Here is a 19,748-nt window from a genome sequence, read left to right on the forward strand (position 1 = left end):
TGCCTGTCGTTTCCCTGTGATGGAGGGGTAGTGGGACTGTGTGCCTGTTGTTTCCCTGTGATGGAGGGATAGTGGGACTGTGTGCCTGTCGTTTCTCTGTGATGGTGGTAGTGGGACTGTGTGCCTGTCGTTTCCCTGTGATGGAGGGGTAGTGGGACTGTGTGCCTGTCGTTTCCCTGTGATGGAGGGGTAGTGGGACTGTGTGCCTGTCGTTTCCCTGTGATGGAGGGGTAGTGGGACTGTGTGCCTGTCGTTTCCCTGTGATGGAGGGTAGTGGGACTGTGTTCCTATCAATCTCCTCCTGCCACATCTCTCCATCCTTCTCCTGCATCCTTCTCTCCATCCTTCTCCTGCATTCTTCTCTCCATCCTTCTCTCCATCCTTCTCCTGCATTCTTCTCTCCATCCTTCTCCTGCATCCTTCTCTCCATCCTTCTCCTGCATTCTTCTCTCCATCCTTCTCTCCATCCTTCTCCTGCATTCTTCTCTCCATCCTTCTCCTGCATCCTTCTCTCCATCCTTCTCCTGCATTCTTCTCTCCATCCTTCTCCTGCATCCTTCTCTCCATCCTTCTCCTGCATTCTTCTCTCCATCCTTCTCCTGCATTCTTCTCTCCATCCTTCTCCTGCATTCTTCTCTCCATCCTTCTCCTGCATCCTTCTCTCCATCCTTCTCCTGCATTCTTCTCTCCATCCTTCTCCTGCATCCTTCTCTCCATCCTTCTCCTGCATTCTTCTCTCCATCCTTCTCTCCATCCTTCTCCTGCATTCTTCTCTCCATCCTTCTCTCCATCCTTCTCCTGCATTCTTCTCTCCATCCTTCTCTCCATCCTTCTCCTGCATTCTTCTCTCCATCCCTCTCCTCCTGCCTCATCTCTCCATCCCTCTCCTCCTGCCACACCTCTCCATCCCTCTACTCCTGCCTCCATCCTTCTCCTCCTGCCTCATCTCTCCATCCTTCTCCTCCTGCCTCATCTCTCCATCATATCTCCATCCTTCTCCTTCTGCTTCATCTCTATCCATATCTCCATGTCTGGTGGACTACTCAACAGTGGTGCTGATTTGAACCGGGCCCCTCCTGCATGCATTTAAACAGTGTCAGCCCTATGAGCTCAAGCCTATAACATTAGCTTGAGGAGCTAACACATAATTTATAAATTGGTCAGTTGCTTAACTGTGAATGTGATTCTGTAGGGCTAGAGTTCCCCATCTGGCGAAAAAATGTTCATGCAATGTTTTTCTATCTACAGCTCTGTTTTCATTTGGTCGGGTCTGTGTGTTGTGGGACGAGTGAAATAAACTAAAGAGCACATCGGTTTTACTTAGTTTTACCACAGAGAGAACATATGGTAGTGAGAGGAAGCCAAGTTGCCGGGAGTGGGGGTGGGAACGTGATGGATTTTGGCTGACATTTGGCTAATTTTCTAATCGATTAAACATTTAATCTCAATACAGTTCTGTCAACCGAGACGAGAATATGTTACGAACAGAGTGGACTAAGTTTTGTAGACACTGCCTTTTGCCAAAGGTGTAAAAAAAAAAAAAAAAAAGTGCGTTGTTTCGGAGTGAAAATGGGAATCGAGTTATTGCACATGCGCAGTTCATAGTGAGCGTTTTGTGCTTGGCTCCGCCCACTATGACTCGTTTGGAAACGACAGGCTGTGGTCTATCTTGGTTTATGTTATATAAAAAAAAACATCTTTGGTCAAGCGTCCGGGAGCCGCCGGAAAAGAGAGAAATTCGGTACACTACGAGATATCTACATAGAAAACAAACGAAAAAATAAATAAGGAAAGGTATGTCACAAAAACATATTTCAGATGACAGGAGATTTTGTTGTTCATATCTTTGATTTTAAAACGGACAACTCCGTCCATCTGGAAGTAGAAACTGTCGGTTTGGCCTTTGCGAAACAGGAAATCCAACATGGCGGGCTGATTGTTTGCGGAAAGTTGAAGCAGCAAAGCCAAGTAACTAGTTAAACCTTCACAGCCTAGTCAACAACCAATGTTGTGGTTTTTCCTGTGAAAATCTGTTTGATACATTACATATATTTGGTGAAGGGCCCAATATCTTTGGATGTAGCACGTGCACATGATTGTTTGGCTAGCAATGCTAATCGGCTAACTGTTTGTAAGCCTGTGAAACACTCAACATTACGAACGTGAGTTACTTCATTTGTGTTAGTGAAGTTTTACACATTGGCAGAGTTTTTCTAATTTGTGAATTTGCATGGTTATCGATTCTGAATGTGTTTTGAAAGGCATTTTGCAAGCGTTAACACAAGCTAGTTGGTTAGCAGGTTGTCTCGCCGCCAGCTGATGACTAATGATTTTCAGCCGGTTGAGGACACGGCCATCCGCTCTTTTTTCCCCCAAGAAGCATATATGGCGTTTTTAAAAGATACACGACTTTTACGTCCAGTTTAAAATATTTTTATATTTATTTTGAATTTGATTCGATTTGTTGTTTTAGATAAAATCTCCAACCAACGTTTTTGCTTGCAGGTGAACATTTACATTGTAGCTGTAGCCTGCTTATTTTTTAATAACAAACGTTTGTTCTGTAAGGGCAAGTTTTAAGAGCCCCAACACTTAGTCTGAACGTTACACCTAGATCTGACCGACATCAATGCTGCGTAAAACATTCTGCAGTCAAACTTCTTTCATTATAAAATTCAAAATGTTTTGTGGATATGTGTGCAGCAGAAATTCAATATTCACCTTTTTCTACTGTTTCTTTAAGTCTACGCTATGGCTAAATCCAACGTATGCACCGCAACTGCCTCTGCAATGCAATGCTGCTGAGTCCCATTGGAAGTGAATGTACCTCTGGTGTGCCATGACACCTTGTGCACGCCTGTTGCTTTAAAACCTCTTAAGGATCCGCCCCTTTAAAAAAAAATGTTAGCTGAAATGACATACCTGACGGACTGACAACACCGCTCCCGTTGTGTGTGCAAGCGTTGCAAAATAAATGTAGAAATCTACATTATTCAATTATTGCACTCACGCTGCTTGCCCGCCAACCAGCTTCTGCATTGCTAAGGCTTAGATAGAAGTCAGAGAAGTAAAGCTTATTAAACATCAGTGATACTATCAAGAGCAGTGTGCGGTTTTTGTTTTCCTTCAGACTGATCCAATGAACCATTGCATTTCTGTTCAAATTTTTGTATCAAGTCTGCCCAATTGTGCCTAATTGGTTTGTTAATACATCTTCAAGTTTATAACTGTTCACTCTCCTCAAACAATGGCATAGTATTATTTCACTGTAACAGCTACTGTAAATTGGACAGCACGGTTAGATGAACAATAATTTAAGCTTTCTGCCCATATCAGATATGTCTATGTCCTGGGAAATGTTCTTGTTACTTACAACCTCATGCTATTCACAGTAGCCTACGTTAGCTCAACCTCGTGCTAATCACAGTAGCCTACGTTAGCTCAACCTCGTGCTAATCACAGTAGCCTACGTTAGCTCAACCTCGTGCTAATCACAGTAGCCTACGTTAGCTCAACCTCGTGCTAATCACAGTAGCCTACGTTAGCTCAACCTCGTGCTAATCACAGTAGCCTACGTTAACTCAACCTCATGCTAATCACAGTAGCCTACGTTAGCTCAACCTCGTGCTAATCACAGTAGCCTACGTTAACTCAACCTCGTGCTAATCACAGTAGCCTACGTTAGCTCAACCTCGTGCTAATCACGGTAGCCTACGTTAGCTCAACCTCATGCTAATCACAGTAGCCTACGTTAGCTCAACCTCGTGCTAATCACAGTAGCCTACGTTAGCTCAACCTCGTGCTAATCACAGTAGCCTACGTTAGCTCAACCTCGTGCTAATCACAGTAGCCTACGTTAGCTCAACCTCGTGCTAATCACAGTAGCCTACGTTAGCTCAACCTCATGCTAATCACAGTAGCCTACGTTAGCTCAACCTCGTGCTAATCACGGTAGCCTACGTTAGCTCAACAGACGCGCAGAGGGGGAGCCGCCGATCATGTAGAGGTTTTAAAACTGTATGTGTTTCCTCTGCAGAAGTTAATTTAAACGGGAGGCGAACTGCACCGCTGCGACTCGTCTGCTGGACCAGGTTTCAGTCTGTGTTCCATGCATTGAATTTTTAAAATGTTTTAAAAACTTGTAAGTTGCATTGCTTACAAGTAGTAAACAACAGATGATTTGTGCTAATGTGTAGCGTTATTCATTTTGTTGTTTTACGGCATAGGGTCGGCTGCGTACGTTCGATATTTCCAACGTAGGGTACCACACAGAAACGCAACTGCCTCTGCAACGCTGTGAGGCGAACGCGACGGTACGTTGGAAACAAATGTAATTCTTCTGGTGATACCAAAAAATGCGCTGTCGGTGTGTTCGCCAGCGTACGTCAAATTCAGTGTTCTGTAGTAACCTGTGTTCGCGGTGTATTCTTCTAAAAACCTAAAGGTTAAAATGAACATTTTTTTAATTTAGATTTAGGGTAACCCACACGGCCATGTTTCCATGGTTACGGAAAACAGACAGCTGTCTGAAAACACGTAAATGTGTTGTGATGAAACGGGTTAAATCAGTCTTATTGTATTTGTTAAATTATTTTGATGGGAGATTTATCTTTCTAGAATCGTACCGGCAATTTTGCCAATTCTATTTATTGTTTAGATGGATTATTTGTCTCATTTGGCTCCTAGAGCCTCTAAACAGAACATGTAAGGTCCTTGAACTATAGGGAGCCCCGTTCGTCCAGCATTGGGCTTAATAATAAGAAATACAATGTTTCTCGCTAATGGATGTTGCTTTATTATCAAGATTATAGGCTTCGTTCCACTGCAACATTGTAGAATCATGTATTAACATAGTAAAATGTATTTATATATTGTATTTATATATACTTCGGCTAAATCTGATCCACAACTGTTACTTTAGGTAAATCTGATCCACAACTGTTACTTTAGGTAAATCTGATCCACAACTGTTACTTTAGGTAAATCTGATCCACAACTGTTACTTTAGGTAAATCTGATCCACAACTGTTACTTTAGGTAAATCTGATCCACAACTGTTACTTTAGCTACAGTAGTATTTGATACCAGCCCTGTTTTGAATTTCTGAATCGACTGTTTGTCTTTGTTTATCCTTTCCTTTTTGGTCAATGTCGCTATTTTAGTATATTATATTTTGTTGTACATGATATGAAGTATAAATATCAGTTGTTGTTTAAGTCTAATCTTTGTTAAAAAGCTGTTCACCTTCTTTCAAATTTCACTAAAACTGTGTGTTATGTTTGTATGTTTTTACAATGACCACCTATCCCCCCTTCCTGTCTGTTCCCTGTTTGCTTGCAGTTTTTTGTTTTCTCCAGTGAAGACACATGAACAATCCTCTGCTCTGTCTAGACAACAGAAGCCCAATGTTCTAGAAGTTGTGCTAGAACAGTTTGACCTGGATCGGAACTGATTTTTGAAAGTGCTTGTGTGAAACAAAATGGAAACTGACCAAACTGATCAATCCCAAAAAGCCAGTCTTGTTTTCCAGTTTGATTACTACTGTCTGTAGCCCTGTCACAGGACGAGCCAGAGAGAAGACCAACCAATAATCCTCCTCTCTGTGTCTTTCTCCTTTCCAACTCTTTCAGCTTTGCGTTGCTATTGGAGCGTTGTGCTGCTCCCCTTTCGAGCCCGCTGAGTCTGATTGGAGGGCTGGGAGTTGGAATCCCACCCCCGCAGCGCCTCTTATGCCACACCTCCCTGCTTCTGGCCCAGCTCAAAGCACAGCTCGCCATCAATCAGCTCGTTGCCGCGGGAAACATCGCCAACGCCGTTACCTGTGCCAACCATCCACTACCCTCCCTCACCCCCATCCTCCTCTTGCCCTCTTCCTCAACCTCTTGAAAGCGGCATCCACCACCAATAACATGTACCATCCCCTATATAATCCGTTAGGGGGTCGGTACTCTTCACAAGCCCAGAGAACACCAGCTCAGATGGGGCGGTATGGACTCACACAAGCCCAGTCCGGGATGGACCCTCTGTTGGCCTCACGCCTGGGTCTGGGCCCTGTCTCTACTGGTGGTTCCTCTGGTTTTTCCAGCCAGGGGGCATGATGTCCTCGATGGGGTACAACCTGGGGCAGATGACCCCGGAGTTGGAGATAGACCACCACATCCGCTGGGCCAGAGAGGACGTGAGACTGCTCAGCCAGATGGTGCAGCAGAAACAGAACCAGCAGACCCAAATGAATCTTCGCCTGAATCGCAACCCCGGGGATGAGCTTTCGTCTAGGGTAGGGATGGGTAGCTACACCTCTGGCCGGTCCTGCAGCGACCAGCAGAGCTCCATGGCCTCTTGGTCTGGCCACCTGGCCCAGTCTGCTTCCTCTAAACTCTTCTCCTCCCCCCTCCCTCAGTCGTCCCCTTCCACCTCCCAGATGTACCAAAGCCAAACCTCTGGGTTTGGTGGTGCGGGAGAGCCGGGACCCACCTCAATGGGTTCTGAGGCGCCCCTGAGTGTCTCCGCCTCGTCTGGCCCCGATCCTCCAGCCCGGTACACACCAGAGTCCGCCAGCAACATCCTGGCGAGTTTTGGCTTGTCCAACGAGGACTTGGAGCTCCTGAGCCACTACCCAGACGATCAGCTGACCCCAGACAACCTGCCCTTCATCCTCAGAGACATCTGCATCCGTAAGGCCAATAGAAACATGGATGTGGATCATCGGCATGACAACAGACCCAGCCCGGGGTCGGACCACTTAGGTGGAGGCCAGAGCAAAGTTATTGATTATGGAAATATTGATGCTTCCAAATACGACAGTTATGACAATATTCGATCCAATAGTTACGGCGGACAAGATCCGCTCCCGAAAGAGTCGATGAAATACTCTGTCAGAGACTCTCCAGGCGGGCACACCGGGACACCGTACGGCAGTGTTGGAAGATCCATGACCTCATTCCTTCCCGAGCAACAGCAGATTTGCAGCGCTTCAGTCCAGAGTTCTATCTCTCTCCCCAAGAATGACAACGACACTCGTATCGGTCTTCCTCCGCCTTCCAGCCTAACCCAAAAGACCTTCAAAACCCACGACTTATCTAAAGCAGCACCCAAACCTATGAACATCCCTGTCCACGGCGGAGACCAAGGACTCGACCGACTCCTCTCATCTCAGAATCGAGGCACTGCTCGAGGCCAGGTTCAGCCTCGGTCCGACCTGGTGGTTCTTAGTGGTGGAGTTGGAGGAGATGCAAGACTCAGGATCGGAGGTATCCCATTGGGGATTCCTCCTCCCACGCCACCCCTCATGTGGCCTCCCCTATTCCCCGTCATGAATCCGTCGGTTCCCCCTCCCGGCCACGTTCCGGTGACTTGTCCGCCTCCCCTGGTGGGTCCGCCTCCCCTGGTGGGTCCGCCTCCCCTGGTGGGTCCGCCTCCCCAGATTGGTCCGCCTCCCCTGGTGGGTCCCCCTCCCCAGATTGGTCCGCCTCCCCTGGTGGGTCCACCTCCGTCGATGTTCCAGCAGATCAACATCCCACCCCCAACGTTGATGGTGCCGACGAGGTTGCCGGCCCCGACCACGATGAGCGATTACTCCGCAGCTTCTCCCAGAATCTTTCCTCATACCTGTTCTCTCTGTAACGTAGAATGTGCCCAGCTAAAGGTGAGTTTTCGTCATACTATAACCTGTCTTGACCAGACCTGAGTTGAGATACCATTTCAAATACGTTGAGTTTTTTCTCTAGCCCAAGGGGCTGTTCAATTCTGGTCCTCGAAGGCCCGAAACACGACAGTTTAAAAAAACAACAACTTCTACCTGGTATCCCGGGTCTGAATCAGTCCCAGATAATTAAACGGGTGTTTTGGCCCTCCGATGACAGCCCTGCTCCAGCCTGCCTTGATTGCAGTTTCAGGAGTTTAATCGAGCAAATATATGAAATAAATATAAAATAAAATATATAAATATATATGCTCTGGAATAGTACGTGTCAAATAGTATGTGAACCCAGGTCTTGAACCCCTCCGTACTGACTTTTTGGTTTTGTGTATCCTTGAACCCTTTGAATCTCATGTTGTATCTAAAGACTTCTCTTGTTGAATGTGTTTCCATTTTGTTAATTCAAAAACGTAAGTCTAGCTATGATGCGAGTACCACTCGTTGACCCCCCCCCCAATGCACGGTGAGTTGAGATGTACTAAAACAGATGGAAATAATGTGATTATGCTTTTTAGAGTAAAATATTAGCAAATTGCTTGAGTGTACTCGGAATATGTGTAAACATTAAATCCTGGACAGCATTCAACATTATATTGTAATTATTGAATACTGTATGTCATGAGATTTCTTTTTCTTATATATCTGTTTTTTCAAACCTCTTGAAATATTGTATTTGTATGTAAAGGCCCTGTTGACTTTCTAAGACATTGAGTTTAATGTGTGACTTTCGATGACCATGATTTGCCCGAGGCAGACTGTGTTTTGAAGATTTTTTGACTCTGTGGAAACAGTTACCCATTGTTCTATCACTAGGCCTTTACCGTGGTCAATGAATGAACGATTTAGATAACTATGCCACGTATCTATCTCTCTATATCTATCTATCTATATCTCTCTCTATCTATCTATCCATATCTCTATATCTAGCTCTATATCTCTATCTATCTATCCATATCTCTATCTATCTATATATATATCTATATATATCTCTATATCTATCTCTGTATCTATCTATCAATATATATGTCTCTCTCTCTCTCTATATCTATCTATATATATATCTATATATATCTATATCTATCTCTGTATCTATCTCTATCAATATCTATGTCTCTCTCTATATCTATCTATCCATATCTCTATATCTATCTATCCATATCTCTATCTCTCTCTCTCTCTCTATCTCTATATATCTCTCTCTCTCTATTATATATATATAAACCAATGACAGTAAACCAATGACAGTAACTCACCACATACTCCTCTACTAACTTTTCATACAATGTATTTAGTTACTTTGTTAATAGTTTTTTTTTTGCGGGGGGGGGGAGAAGATGGCTGCCGAGAGAATCTACAGAGAAGATTCCAGATGCTGCTTTCCCCATCAGACCCCCCCCCCAACAGACTCTTGCCGTACCCACCTAGTGTTGTATTGGTAGAACAGGCAATGTGTGTCACGAGGCTGTGTAACTAGGTTATTTGTGTAGTGTAGCATTTTTTAACTAACTCCTGCTATGTAAAGCAGAGAAATTGGACTTTGTGTTAAAACGCATTTTGCACTAGCTGCAAGGTGGCAAACCAAACTGATATTGAAAGGACTTGTTTGAGGGCGCAGCGGTGGAGACTGACTCAGACTGACTGTGGTCTCTGTTTTGACCAACAGAACTGGATTGCGCATCAAAACACCAGCCTCCACATCGACAACTGCCGGCTGCTCAGGAAATTGTGGGTTATGTCTCCTGTCTTTGTTTTTTTTTTTTTTAAATATAATGTCTGCCTGGCTCTTTCTAAATTTAGTATTTTCCTCAATTCCTCGTGTCCTCTCCCCTCCATCTCCTCCTCTTAAGTCCATTGGAGGAGAAAGTCCTAGAGTGGAGGGACTCGATAGCTTCTCCTCCAATACAGCTGAGAAAGGAGGTCGAGGGAAATAGGATGCGAGGAATCGCAGAAAGGCGAATTGATATCGATGATCCCAACGATCGCCATCACGTTGTACATGTATGCTAATGACCTTGTTCCTTCTTCCAGGTATCCTGACTGGAACGGGGAAACTGTATCAAGGTGAGGAAGTTCCCTGTACTGGGTTCTAAAGTAGAAGGGGTCCCTCTGAAGGTCATGGCTGACTCAGTTCTTAGCTTACATTTTAAACCAGAATAACTTCTTCAGGCTGTGCTTACTGGCCTAGTTCCCTTCTCTCCTTCCCTCTCTTTCTCCGTCCTCTCCTCTCTCCCTCCTTTTCTCTCTCTCTCTCTCCAGCCCTGCTCCCAGTAGAAATGACAACAACCAGAGTTCCTCCAAACGTCGCCAGACCACCTCCCGTTCTCCTTCTCCACGCCTCTCCTCCTCCTACCGCACCACTTCCTCCTCCTCCGCTGCTCGCCGACCTCGATCCAGGGAACGCTCCCGGGAACGTAGACACAGCGCCGGCAGACGGCGTTCCCGGTCTCCTGGTTCGCGTCGGGAGCGTGACCCTCCGGCGTCGGCGTCTTCGCACCGGGAGCGTCGGCGTTCCCGCCGCCCCCAGACAACTTCTTCATCCCGGAGGAGGTGAGATGACAGAAAAGTCAATAGACTGTATTGTAGTGCTTTTTTTTTTTTTTTTTTTTTTTTAAATGTATATTTTTTTCAGATGAATGAAAGCTACTCTGGATGTTATTTTTTTTTTATACTTGAATAAAATGAATTCAAATAATTTTAAGTTAATTAATTCATCCAGGTCGCGTTCTAGGAGCTATGAGCGGGAGCGTCGGGAAGCGAGGAAGAGCAGCCCTTCAGGAGGAGGGAAGAGCAGACAGCAGAAGTCTAGCAGTGCTGAGAGCCTGGCCAAGAAACTACTGGAGTCATCTGGTAAGAGAGAGAGGGAACTATTATCCTGTTTACAGCCCGGTGAGGAGATGTGACTGACCTTAGCCCAGGGTTAACACTGACCTTAGCCCAGGGTAAACACTGACCTTAGCCCAGGGTAAACACTGACCTTAGCCCAGGGTAAACACTGACCTCAGCCCAGGGTAAACACTGACCTCAGCCCAGGGTAAACACTGACCTTAGCCCAGGGTAAACACTGACCTTAGCCCAGGGTAAACACTGACCTCAGCCCAGGGTAAACACTGACCTCAGCCCAGGGTAAACACTGACCTTAGCCCAGGGTAAACACTGACCTTAGCCCAGGGTAAACACTGACCTTAGCCCAGGGTAAACACTGACCTTAGCCCAGGGTAAACACTGACCTTAGCCCAGGGTAAACACTGACCTTAGCCCAGGGTAAACACTGACCTCAGCCCAGGGTAAACACTGACCTCAGCCCAGGGTAAACACTGACCTCAGCCCAGGGTAAACACTGACCTCAGCCCAGGGTAAACACTGACCTCAGCCCAGGGTAAACACTGACCTCAGCCCAGGGTAAACACTGACCTTAGCCCAGGGTAAACACTGACCTCAGCCCAGGGTAAACACTGACCTCAGCCCAGGGTAAACACTGACCTCAGCCCAGGGTAAACACTGACCTCAGCCCAGGGTTAACACTGACCTCAGCCCAGGGTAAACACTGACCTCAGCCCAGGGTAAACACTGACCTCAGCCCAGGGTAAACACTGACCTCAGCCCAGGGTTAACACTGACCTCAGCCCAGGGTAAACACTGACCTTAGCCCAGGGTAAACACTGACCTTAGCCCAGGGTAAACACTGACCTTAGTCCAGGGTAAACACTGACCTTAGTCCAGGGTAAACACTGACCTCAACCCAGGGTAAACACTGACCTCAGCCCAGGGTAAACACTGACCTCAGCCCAGGGTAAACACTGACCTTAGCCCAGGGTAAACACTGACCTCAGCCCAGGGTAAACACTGACCTCAGCACACTGACCTTAGCCCAGGGTTAACACTGACCTTAGCCCAGGGTTAACACTGACCTTAGCCCAGGGTTAACACTGACCTCAGCCCAGGGTAAACACTGACCTCAGCACACTGACCTTAGCCCAGGGTAAACACTGACCTCAGCCCAGGGTAAACACTGACCTCAGCACACTGACCTTAGCCCAGGGTTAACACTGACCTCAGCCCAGGGTAAACACTGACCTCAGCACACTGATCTTAGCCCAGGGTAAACACTGACCTCAGCACACTGACCTTAGCCCAGGGTAAACACTGACCTCAGCCCAGGGTAAACACTGACCTCAGCCCAGGGTAAACACTGACCTCAGCCCAGGGTAAACACTGACCTCAGCCCAGGGTAAACACTGACCTCAGCCCAGGGTAAACACTGACCTCAGCCCAGGGTAAACACTGACCTCAGCCCAGGGTAAACACTGACCTTAGCCCAGGGTTAACACTGACCTCAGCCCAGGGTTAACACTGACCTCAGCACACTGACCTTAGCCCAGGGTAAACACTGACCTTAGCCCAGGGTTAACACTGACCTTAGCCCAGGGTTAACACTGACCTTAGCCCAGGGTTAACACTGACCTTAGCCCAGGGTAAACACTGACCTTAGCCCAGGGTAAACACTGACCTTAGCCCAGGGTAAACACTGACCTTAGCCCAGGGTAAACACTGACCTTAGCCCAGGGTAAACACTGACCTTAGCCCAGGGTAAACACTGACCTTAGCCCAGGGTAAACACTGACCTTAGCCCAGGGTAAACACTGACCTTAGCCCAGGGTAAACACTGACCTCAGCACACTGACCTTAGCCCAGGGTAAACACTGACCTTAGCCCAGGGTAAACACTGACCTCAGCCCAGGGTAAACACTGACCTCAGCCCAGGGTAAACACTGACCTCAGCCCAGGGTAAACACTGACCTCAGCCCAGGGTAAACACTGACCTCAGCCCAGGGTAAACACTGACCTCAGCCCAGGGTAAACACTGACCTCAGCCCAGGGTAAACACTGACCTCAGCCCAGGGTAAACACTGACCTCAGCCCAGGGTAAACACTGACCTCAGCCCAGGGTAAACACTGACCTCAACCCAGGGTTAACACTGACCTTAGCCCAGGGTAAACACTGACCTTAGCCCAGGGTAAACACTGACCTTAGCCCAGGGTAAACACTGACCTCAGCCCAGGGTAAACACTGACCTCAGCCCAGGGTTAACACTGACCTCAGCCCAGGGTAAACACTGACCTCAGCACACTGACCTTAGCCCAGGGTAAACACTGACCTTAGCCCAGGGTAAACACTGACCTCAGCCCAGGGTAAACACTGACCTCAGCCCAGGGTAAACACTGACCTTAGCCCAGGGTTAACACTGACCTTAGCCCAGGGTAAACACTGACCTCAGCCCAGGGTAAACACTGACCTCAGCCCAGGGTAAACACTGACCTCAGCCCAGGGTAAACACTGACCTCAGCCCAGGGTTAACACTGACCTCAACCCAGGGTTAACACTGACCTCAGCCCAGGGTTAACACTGACCTCAGCCCAGGGTTAACACTGACCTCAGCACACTGACCTTAGCCCAGGGTAAACACTGACCTTAGCCCAGGGTAAACACTGACCTTAGCCCAGGGTAAACACTGACCTTAGCCCAGGGTTAACACTGACCTTAGCCCAGGGTAAACACTGACCTTAGCCCAGGGTAAACACTGACCTTAGCCCAGGGTAAACACTGACCTTAGCCCAGGGTAAACACTGACCTTAGCCCAGGGTAAACACTGACCTTAGCCCAGGGTAAACACTGACCTTAGCCCAGGGTAAACACTGACCTTAGCCCAGGGTAAACACTGACCTTAGCCCAGGGTAAACACTGACCTTAGCCCAGGGTAAACACTGACCTTAGCCCAGGGTAAACACTGACCTTAGCCCAGGGTAAACACTGACCTTAGCCCAGGGTAAACACTGACCTCAGCACACTGACCTTAGCCCAGGGTAAACACTGACCTCAGCCCAGGGTAAACACTGACCTCAGCCCAGGGTAAACACTGACCTCAGCCCAGGGTAAACACTGACCTCAACCCAGGGTAAACACTGACCTCAGCCCAGGGTAAACACTGACCTCAGCCCAGGGTAAACACTGACCTCAGCACACTGACCTTAGCCCAGGGTAAACACTGACCTCAGCCCAGGGTAAACACTGACCTCAGCACACTGACCTTAGCCCAGGGTAAACACTGACCTCAGCCCAGGGTAAACACTGACCTCAGCCCAGGGTAAACACTGACCTCAGCCCAGGGTAAACACTGACCTCAACCCAGGGTAAACACTGACCTCAGCCCAGGGTAAACACTGACCTCAGCCCAGGGTAAACACTGACCTCAGCACACTGACCTTAGCCCAGGGTAAACACTGACCTCAGCCCAGGGTAAACACTGACCTCAGCACACTGACCTTAGCCCAGGGTTAACACTGACCTCAGCCCAGGGTAAACACTGACCTCAGCACACTGATCTTAGCCCAGGGTAAACACTGACCTCAGCCCAGGGTAAACACTGACCTCAGCACACTGACCTCAGCCCAGGGTTAACACTGACCTCAGCCCAGGGTAAACACTGACCTCAGCACACTGACCTTAGCCCAGGGTAAACACTGACCTTAGCCCAGGGTAAACACTGACCTCAGCCCAGGGTAAACACTGACCTCAGCCCAGGGTAAACACTGACCTCAGCCCAGGGTAAACACTGACCTCAGCCCAGGGTAAACACTGACCTCAGCCCAGGGTAAACACTGACCTCAGCCCAGGGTAAACACTGACCTCAGCACCCTGATCTTAGCCCAGGGTAAACACTGACCTCAGCCCAGGGTAAACACTGACCTCAGCACACTGACCTCAGCCCAGGGTTAACACTGACCTCAGCCCAGGGTAAACACTGACCTCAGCACACTGACCTTAGCCCAGGGTAAACACTGACCTTAGCCCAGGGTAAACACTGACCTCAGCCCAGGGTAAACACTGACCTCAGCCCAGGGTTAACACTGACCTTAGCCCAGGGTTAACACTGACCTCAGCCCAGGGTTAACACTGACCTCAACCCAGGGTTAACACTGACCTCAGCCCAGGGTTAACACTGACCTCAGCACACTGACCTTAGCCCAGGGTAAACACTGACCTTAGCCCAGGGTAAACACTGACCTCAGCCCAGGGTAAACACTGACCTCAGCACACTGACCTTAGCCCAGGGTAAACACTGACCTCAGCCCAGGGTAAACACTGACCTCAGCCCAGGGTAAACACTGACCTCAGCCCAGGGTAAACACTGACCTCAGCCCAGGGTAAACACTGACCTCAGCCCAGGGTAAACACTGACCTCAGCCCAGGGTAAACACTGACCTCAGCCCAGGGTAAACACTGACCTCAGCCCAGGGTAAACACTGACCTCAGCCCAGGGTAAACACTGACCTCAGCCCAGGGTTAACACTGACCTCAGCCCAGGGTTAACACTGACCTCAGCCCAGGGTAAACACTGACCTTAGCCCAGGGTTAACACTGACCTCAGCCCAGGGTAAACACTGACCTCAGCCCAGGGTAAACACTGACCTCAGCCCAGGGTAAACACTGACCTCAGCCCAGGGTAAACACTGACCTCAGCCCAGGGTAAACACTGACCTTAGCCCAGGGTTAACACTGACCTTAGCCCAGGGTAAACACTGACCTCAGCCCAGGGTAAACACTGACCTCAGCCCAGGGTAAACACTGACCTCAGCCCAGGGTAAACACTGACCTCAGCCCAGGGTAAACACTGACCTTAGCCCAGGGTTAACACTGACCTTAGCCCAGGGTTAACACTGACCTCAACCCAGGGTTAACACTGACCTCAGCCCAGGGTTAACACTGACCTCAGCACACTGACCTTAGCCCAGGGTAAACACTGACCTTAGCCCAGGGTAAACACTGACCTTAGCCCAGGGTTAACACTGACCTTAGCCCAGGGTTAACACTGACCTTAGCCCAGGGTTAACACTGACCTCAGCACACTGACCTTAGCCCAGGGTAAACACTGACCTTAGCCCAGGGTAAACACTGACCTTAGCCCAGGGTAAACACTGACCTTAGCCCAGGGTTAACACTGACCTTAGCCCAGGGTTAACACTGACCTTAGCCCAGGGTTAACACTGACCTTAGCCCAGGGTTAACACTGACCTTAGCCCAGGGTAAACACTGACCTTAGCCCAGGGTAAACACTGACCTTAGCCCAGGGTAAACACTGACCTTAGCCCAGGGTAAACACTGACCTTAGCCCAGGGTAAACACTGACCTTAGCCCAGGGTAAACACTGACCTTAGCCCAGGGTAAACACTGACCTTAGCCCAGGGTAAACACTGACCTTAGCCCAGGGTAAACACTGACCTTAGCCCAGGGTAAACACTGACCTCAGCCCAGGGTTAACACTGACCTCAGCACACTGACCTTAGCCCAGGGTAAACACTGACCTCAGCCCAGGGTAAACACTGACCTCAGCCCAGGGTAAACACTGACCTCAGCCCAGGGTAAACACTGACCTCAGCCCAGGGTAAACACTGACCTCAACCCAGGGTTAACACTGACCTCAGCCCAGGGTTAACACTGACCTTAGCCCAGGGTAAACACTGACCTTAGCCCAGGGTAAACACTGACCTTAGCCCAGGGTAAACACTGACCTCAGCCCAGGGTTAACACTGACCTTAGCCCAGGGTAAACACTGACCTCAGCACACTGACCTTAGCCCAGGGTAAACACTGACCTTAGCCCAGGGTAAACACTGACCTTAGCCCAGGGTAAACACTGACCTTAGCCCAGGGTAAACACTGACCTTAGCCCAGGGTAAACACTGACCTTAGCCCAGGGTAAACACTGACCTTAGCCCAGGGTAAACACTGACCTCAGCCCAGGGTAAACACTGACCTCAGCCCAGGGTAAACACTGACCTTAGCCCAGGGTTAACACTGACCTTAGCCCAGGGTAAACACTGACCTTAGCCCAGGGTTAACACTGACCTTAGCCCAGGGTTAACACTGACCTCAGCCCAGGGTAAACACTGACCTCAGCACACTGACCTTAGCCCAGGGTAAACACTGACCTCAGCCCAGGGTAAACACTGACCTCAGCACACTGACCTTAGCCCAGGGTTAACACTGACCTCAGCCCAGGGTAAACACTGACCTCAGCACACTGACCTTAGCCCAGGGTAAACACTGACCTCAGCCCAGGGTAAACACTGACCTCAGCACACTGACCTCAGCCCAGGGTTAACACTGACCTCAGCCCAGGGTAAACACTGACCTCAGCACACTGACCTCAGCCCAGGGTTAACACTGACCTTAGCCCAGGGTAAACACTGACCTTAGCCCAGGGTAAACACTGACCTCAGCCCAGGGTAAACACTGACCTCAGCCCAGGGTAAACACTGACCTTAGCCCAGGGTAAACACTGACCTTAGCCCAGGGTAAACACTGACCTTAGCCCAGGGTAAACACTGACCTTAGCCCAGGGTAAACACTGACCTCAGCCCAGGGTAAACACTGACCTCAGCCCAGGGTAAACACTGACCTTAGCCCAGGGTTAACACTGACCTTAGCCCAGGGTTAACACTGACCTCAGCCCAGGGTTAACACTGACCTCAACCCAGGGTTAACACTGACCTCAGCCCAGGGTTAACACTGACCTCAGCACACTGACCTTAGCCCAGGGTAAACACTGACCTTAGCCCAGGGTAAACACTGACCTTAGCCCAGGGTTAACACTGACCTTAGCCCAGGGTTAACACTGACCTTAGCCCAGGGTTAACACTGACCTTAGCCCAGGGTAAACACTGAGCTTAGCCCAGGGTAAACACTGACCTTAGCCCAGGGTAAACACTGACCTTAGCCCAGGGTAAACACTGACCTTAGCCCAGGGTAAACACTGACCTTAGCCCAGGGTAAACACTGACCTTAGCCCAGGGTAAACACTGACCTTAGCCCAGGGTAAACACTGACCTTAGCCCAGGGTAAACACTGACCTTAACCCAGGGTTAACACTGACCTCAGCACACTGACCTTAGCCCAGGGTTAACACTGACCTCAGCCCAGGGTAAACACTGACCTCAGCACACTGACCTTAGCCCAGGGTAAACACTGACTTCAGCCCAGGGTAAACACTGACCTCAGCCCAGGGTTAACACTGACCTTAGCCCAGGGTTAACACTGACCTTAGCCCAGGGTAAACACTGACCTCAGCCCAGGGTAAACACTGACCTCAGCCCAGGGTAAACACTGACCTCAGCCCAGGGTAAACACTGACCTCAGCCCAGGGTAAACACTGACCTCAGCCCAGGGTAAACACTGACCTCAGCCCAGGGTAAACACTGACCTCAGCCCAGGGTAAACACTGACCTCAGCCCAGGGTTAACACTGACCTTAGCCCAGGGTAAACACTGACCTCAGCCCAGGGTAAACACTGACCTCAGCCCAGGGTAAACACTGACCTCAGCCCAGGGTAAACACTGACCTCAGCCCAGGGTAAACACTGACCTCAGCCCAGGGTAAACACTGACCTCAGCCCAGGGTAAACACTGACCTCAGCCCAGGGTAAACACTGACCTCAGCCCAGGGTTAACACTGACCTCAGCCCAGGGTTAAAACTGACCTCAACACAGGGTTAACACTGACCTCAGCCCAGGGTTAACACTGACCTCAGCCCAGGGTTAACACTGACCTCAGCCCAGGGTAAACACTGACCTTAGCCCAGGGTAAACACTGACCTTAACCCAGGGTTAACACTGACCTTAGCCCAGGGTAAACACTGACCTCAGCACACTGACCTTAGCCCAGGGTTAACACTGACCTCAGCACACTGACCTTAGCCCAGGGTAAACACTGACCTTAGCCCAGGGTAAACACTGACCTTAGCCCAGGGTAAACACTGACCTTAGCCCAGGGTAAACACTGACCTTAGCCCAGGGTAAACACTGACCTTAGCCCAGGGTAAACACTGACCTTAGCCCAGGGTAAACACTGACCTTAGCCCAGGGTAAACACTGACCTTAGCCCAGGGTAAACACTGACCTTAGCCCAGGGTAAACACTGACCTCAGCACACTGACCTTAGCCCAGGGTAAACACTGACCTTAGCCCAGGGTAAACACTGAGCTTAGACCAGGGTAAACACTGACCTTAGCCCAGGGTAAACACTGACCTCAGCCCAGGGTAAACACTGACCTCAGCCCAGGGTAAACACTGACCTCAGCCCAGGGTAAACACTGACCTTAGCCCAGGGTAAACACTGACCTTAGCCCAGGGTAAACACTGACCTCAACCCAGGGACTGTCTTAGCCTGAAGGATAGCCCAGGGTTAATGATGCTGTGTGAAGAGGTGCAGTTGAATCTCAATGGTCTTTCCTTGATTCCTCTCGCCTTCAAAAGTGGGGGGAGGAACTTCAGCTTTTCTCCTCCAATTAGTTTTGAGATGGAAGGTTGGTCGAGAGGATGTGAAGAATCAAGGAAATCACATTGATTCATTCTTCTACACTCTGGTCAAGAGAACCAGTACATTACTAATCTCTCACACCCTGACCCAATGTCACCTCCTCTCCTTCCAGCTGGCCTCTCTTTGATCCATGCCTTTGTATTCCAGCTGGCCTCTCCCTGACTAAGAACACCAGTCTAGAAGTTCTGATGCAGTCCCTGGCCCCTGCTCTCCTGGCCGAGCTCGCCAAAAAGAAAGGAGCCACTTCTGCCAAGGGAGGTGCCGGCAAGGGAGGCCGCTCCTCCTCCCGGAAGACTGAAACGGGAACGTCCAAGGGTGGCAAGGCAGGCACCGGATCTGGGAGGACATCAAACAAGAAATCCTCATCACCCTCCAAATCATCCTTCAAATCGTCCAGCTCAGCTCCTTCCAAGGTATGCCTTTGTGTGGGTTAAAAAAATAAATAAAATAAGATTTTTTTAGGCAAGTCAGTTAAGAACTAGGCAAGTCAGTTAAGAACAAATTCTTATTTTCAATGACGGCCGAGGAACAGTGGGTTAACTGCCTGTTCAGGGGCAGAACAACAGATTGGTACCTTGTCAGCTCGGGGTTTGAACTCGCAACCTTCCGGTTACTAGTCCAACGCTCTAACCACTAGGCTACCCTGCCGCCCCACATGGGTGAAGACCTTCAGACA

At 49.2% G+C, this 19,748-nt stretch overlaps 1 protein-coding gene across 3 annotated transcripts; it reads left to right on the top strand.

Annotated features, from left to right (window-relative positions):
* The first annotated feature begins 1,335 nt into the window (after positions 1–1,335).
* On the top strand, positions 1,336–19,521 carry LOC135516490 (zinc finger protein 638-like). 3 transcript variants are annotated; one of them, XM_064940832.1, is made up of 7 exons: positions 1,336–1,794; positions 5,341–7,645; positions 9,363–9,424; positions 9,728–9,760; positions 9,956–10,246; positions 10,416–10,546; positions 19,220–19,521. In XM_064940832.1, exons 2-7 carry the CDS (start codon positions 6,095–6,097, stop codon positions 19,504–19,506), a joined length of 2,355 nt encoding a protein of 784 aa, XP_064796904.1. In that variant the 5' UTR covers positions 1,336–1,794; positions 5,341–6,094; the 3' UTR covers positions 19,507–19,521. The 3 variants fall into 3 exon arrangements, with proteins under 3 accessions (XP_064796904.1, XP_064796903.1, XP_064796905.1); XM_064940831.1 differs by having other exon boundaries at positions 5,631–7,645; XM_064940833.1 differs by lacking the exon at positions 1,336–1,794 and adding an exon at positions 1,804–2,162 and having other exon boundaries at positions 5,631–7,645.
* The last annotated feature ends 227 nt before the right edge of the window (positions 19,522–19,748 follow it).

The sequence above is a fragment of the Oncorhynchus masou genome, chromosome 27 (genome assembly GCF_036934945.1).
Source record: "Oncorhynchus masou masou isolate Uvic2021 chromosome 27, UVic_Omas_1.1, whole genome shotgun sequence".
Classification (NCBI taxonomy): Eukaryota; Metazoa; Chordata; class Actinopteri; order Salmoniformes; family Salmonidae; genus Oncorhynchus; species Oncorhynchus masou.

Coding starts and splice junctions, on each gene's coding strand:
- LOC135516490 (XM_064940832.1), top strand. CDS start 6,095: ATGATGTCCTCGATGGGGTACAACCTGGGGCAGATGACCCCGGAGTTG. Junction 9,425..9,727: donor TGCCGGCTGCTCAGGAAATT/GTGGGTTATGTC, acceptor TCCTTCTTCCAG/GTATCCTGACTGGAACGGGG. Junction 10,547..19,219: donor GAAACTACTGGAGTCATCTG/GTAAGAGAGAGA, acceptor TTTGTATTCCAG/CTGGCCTCTCCCTGACTAAG.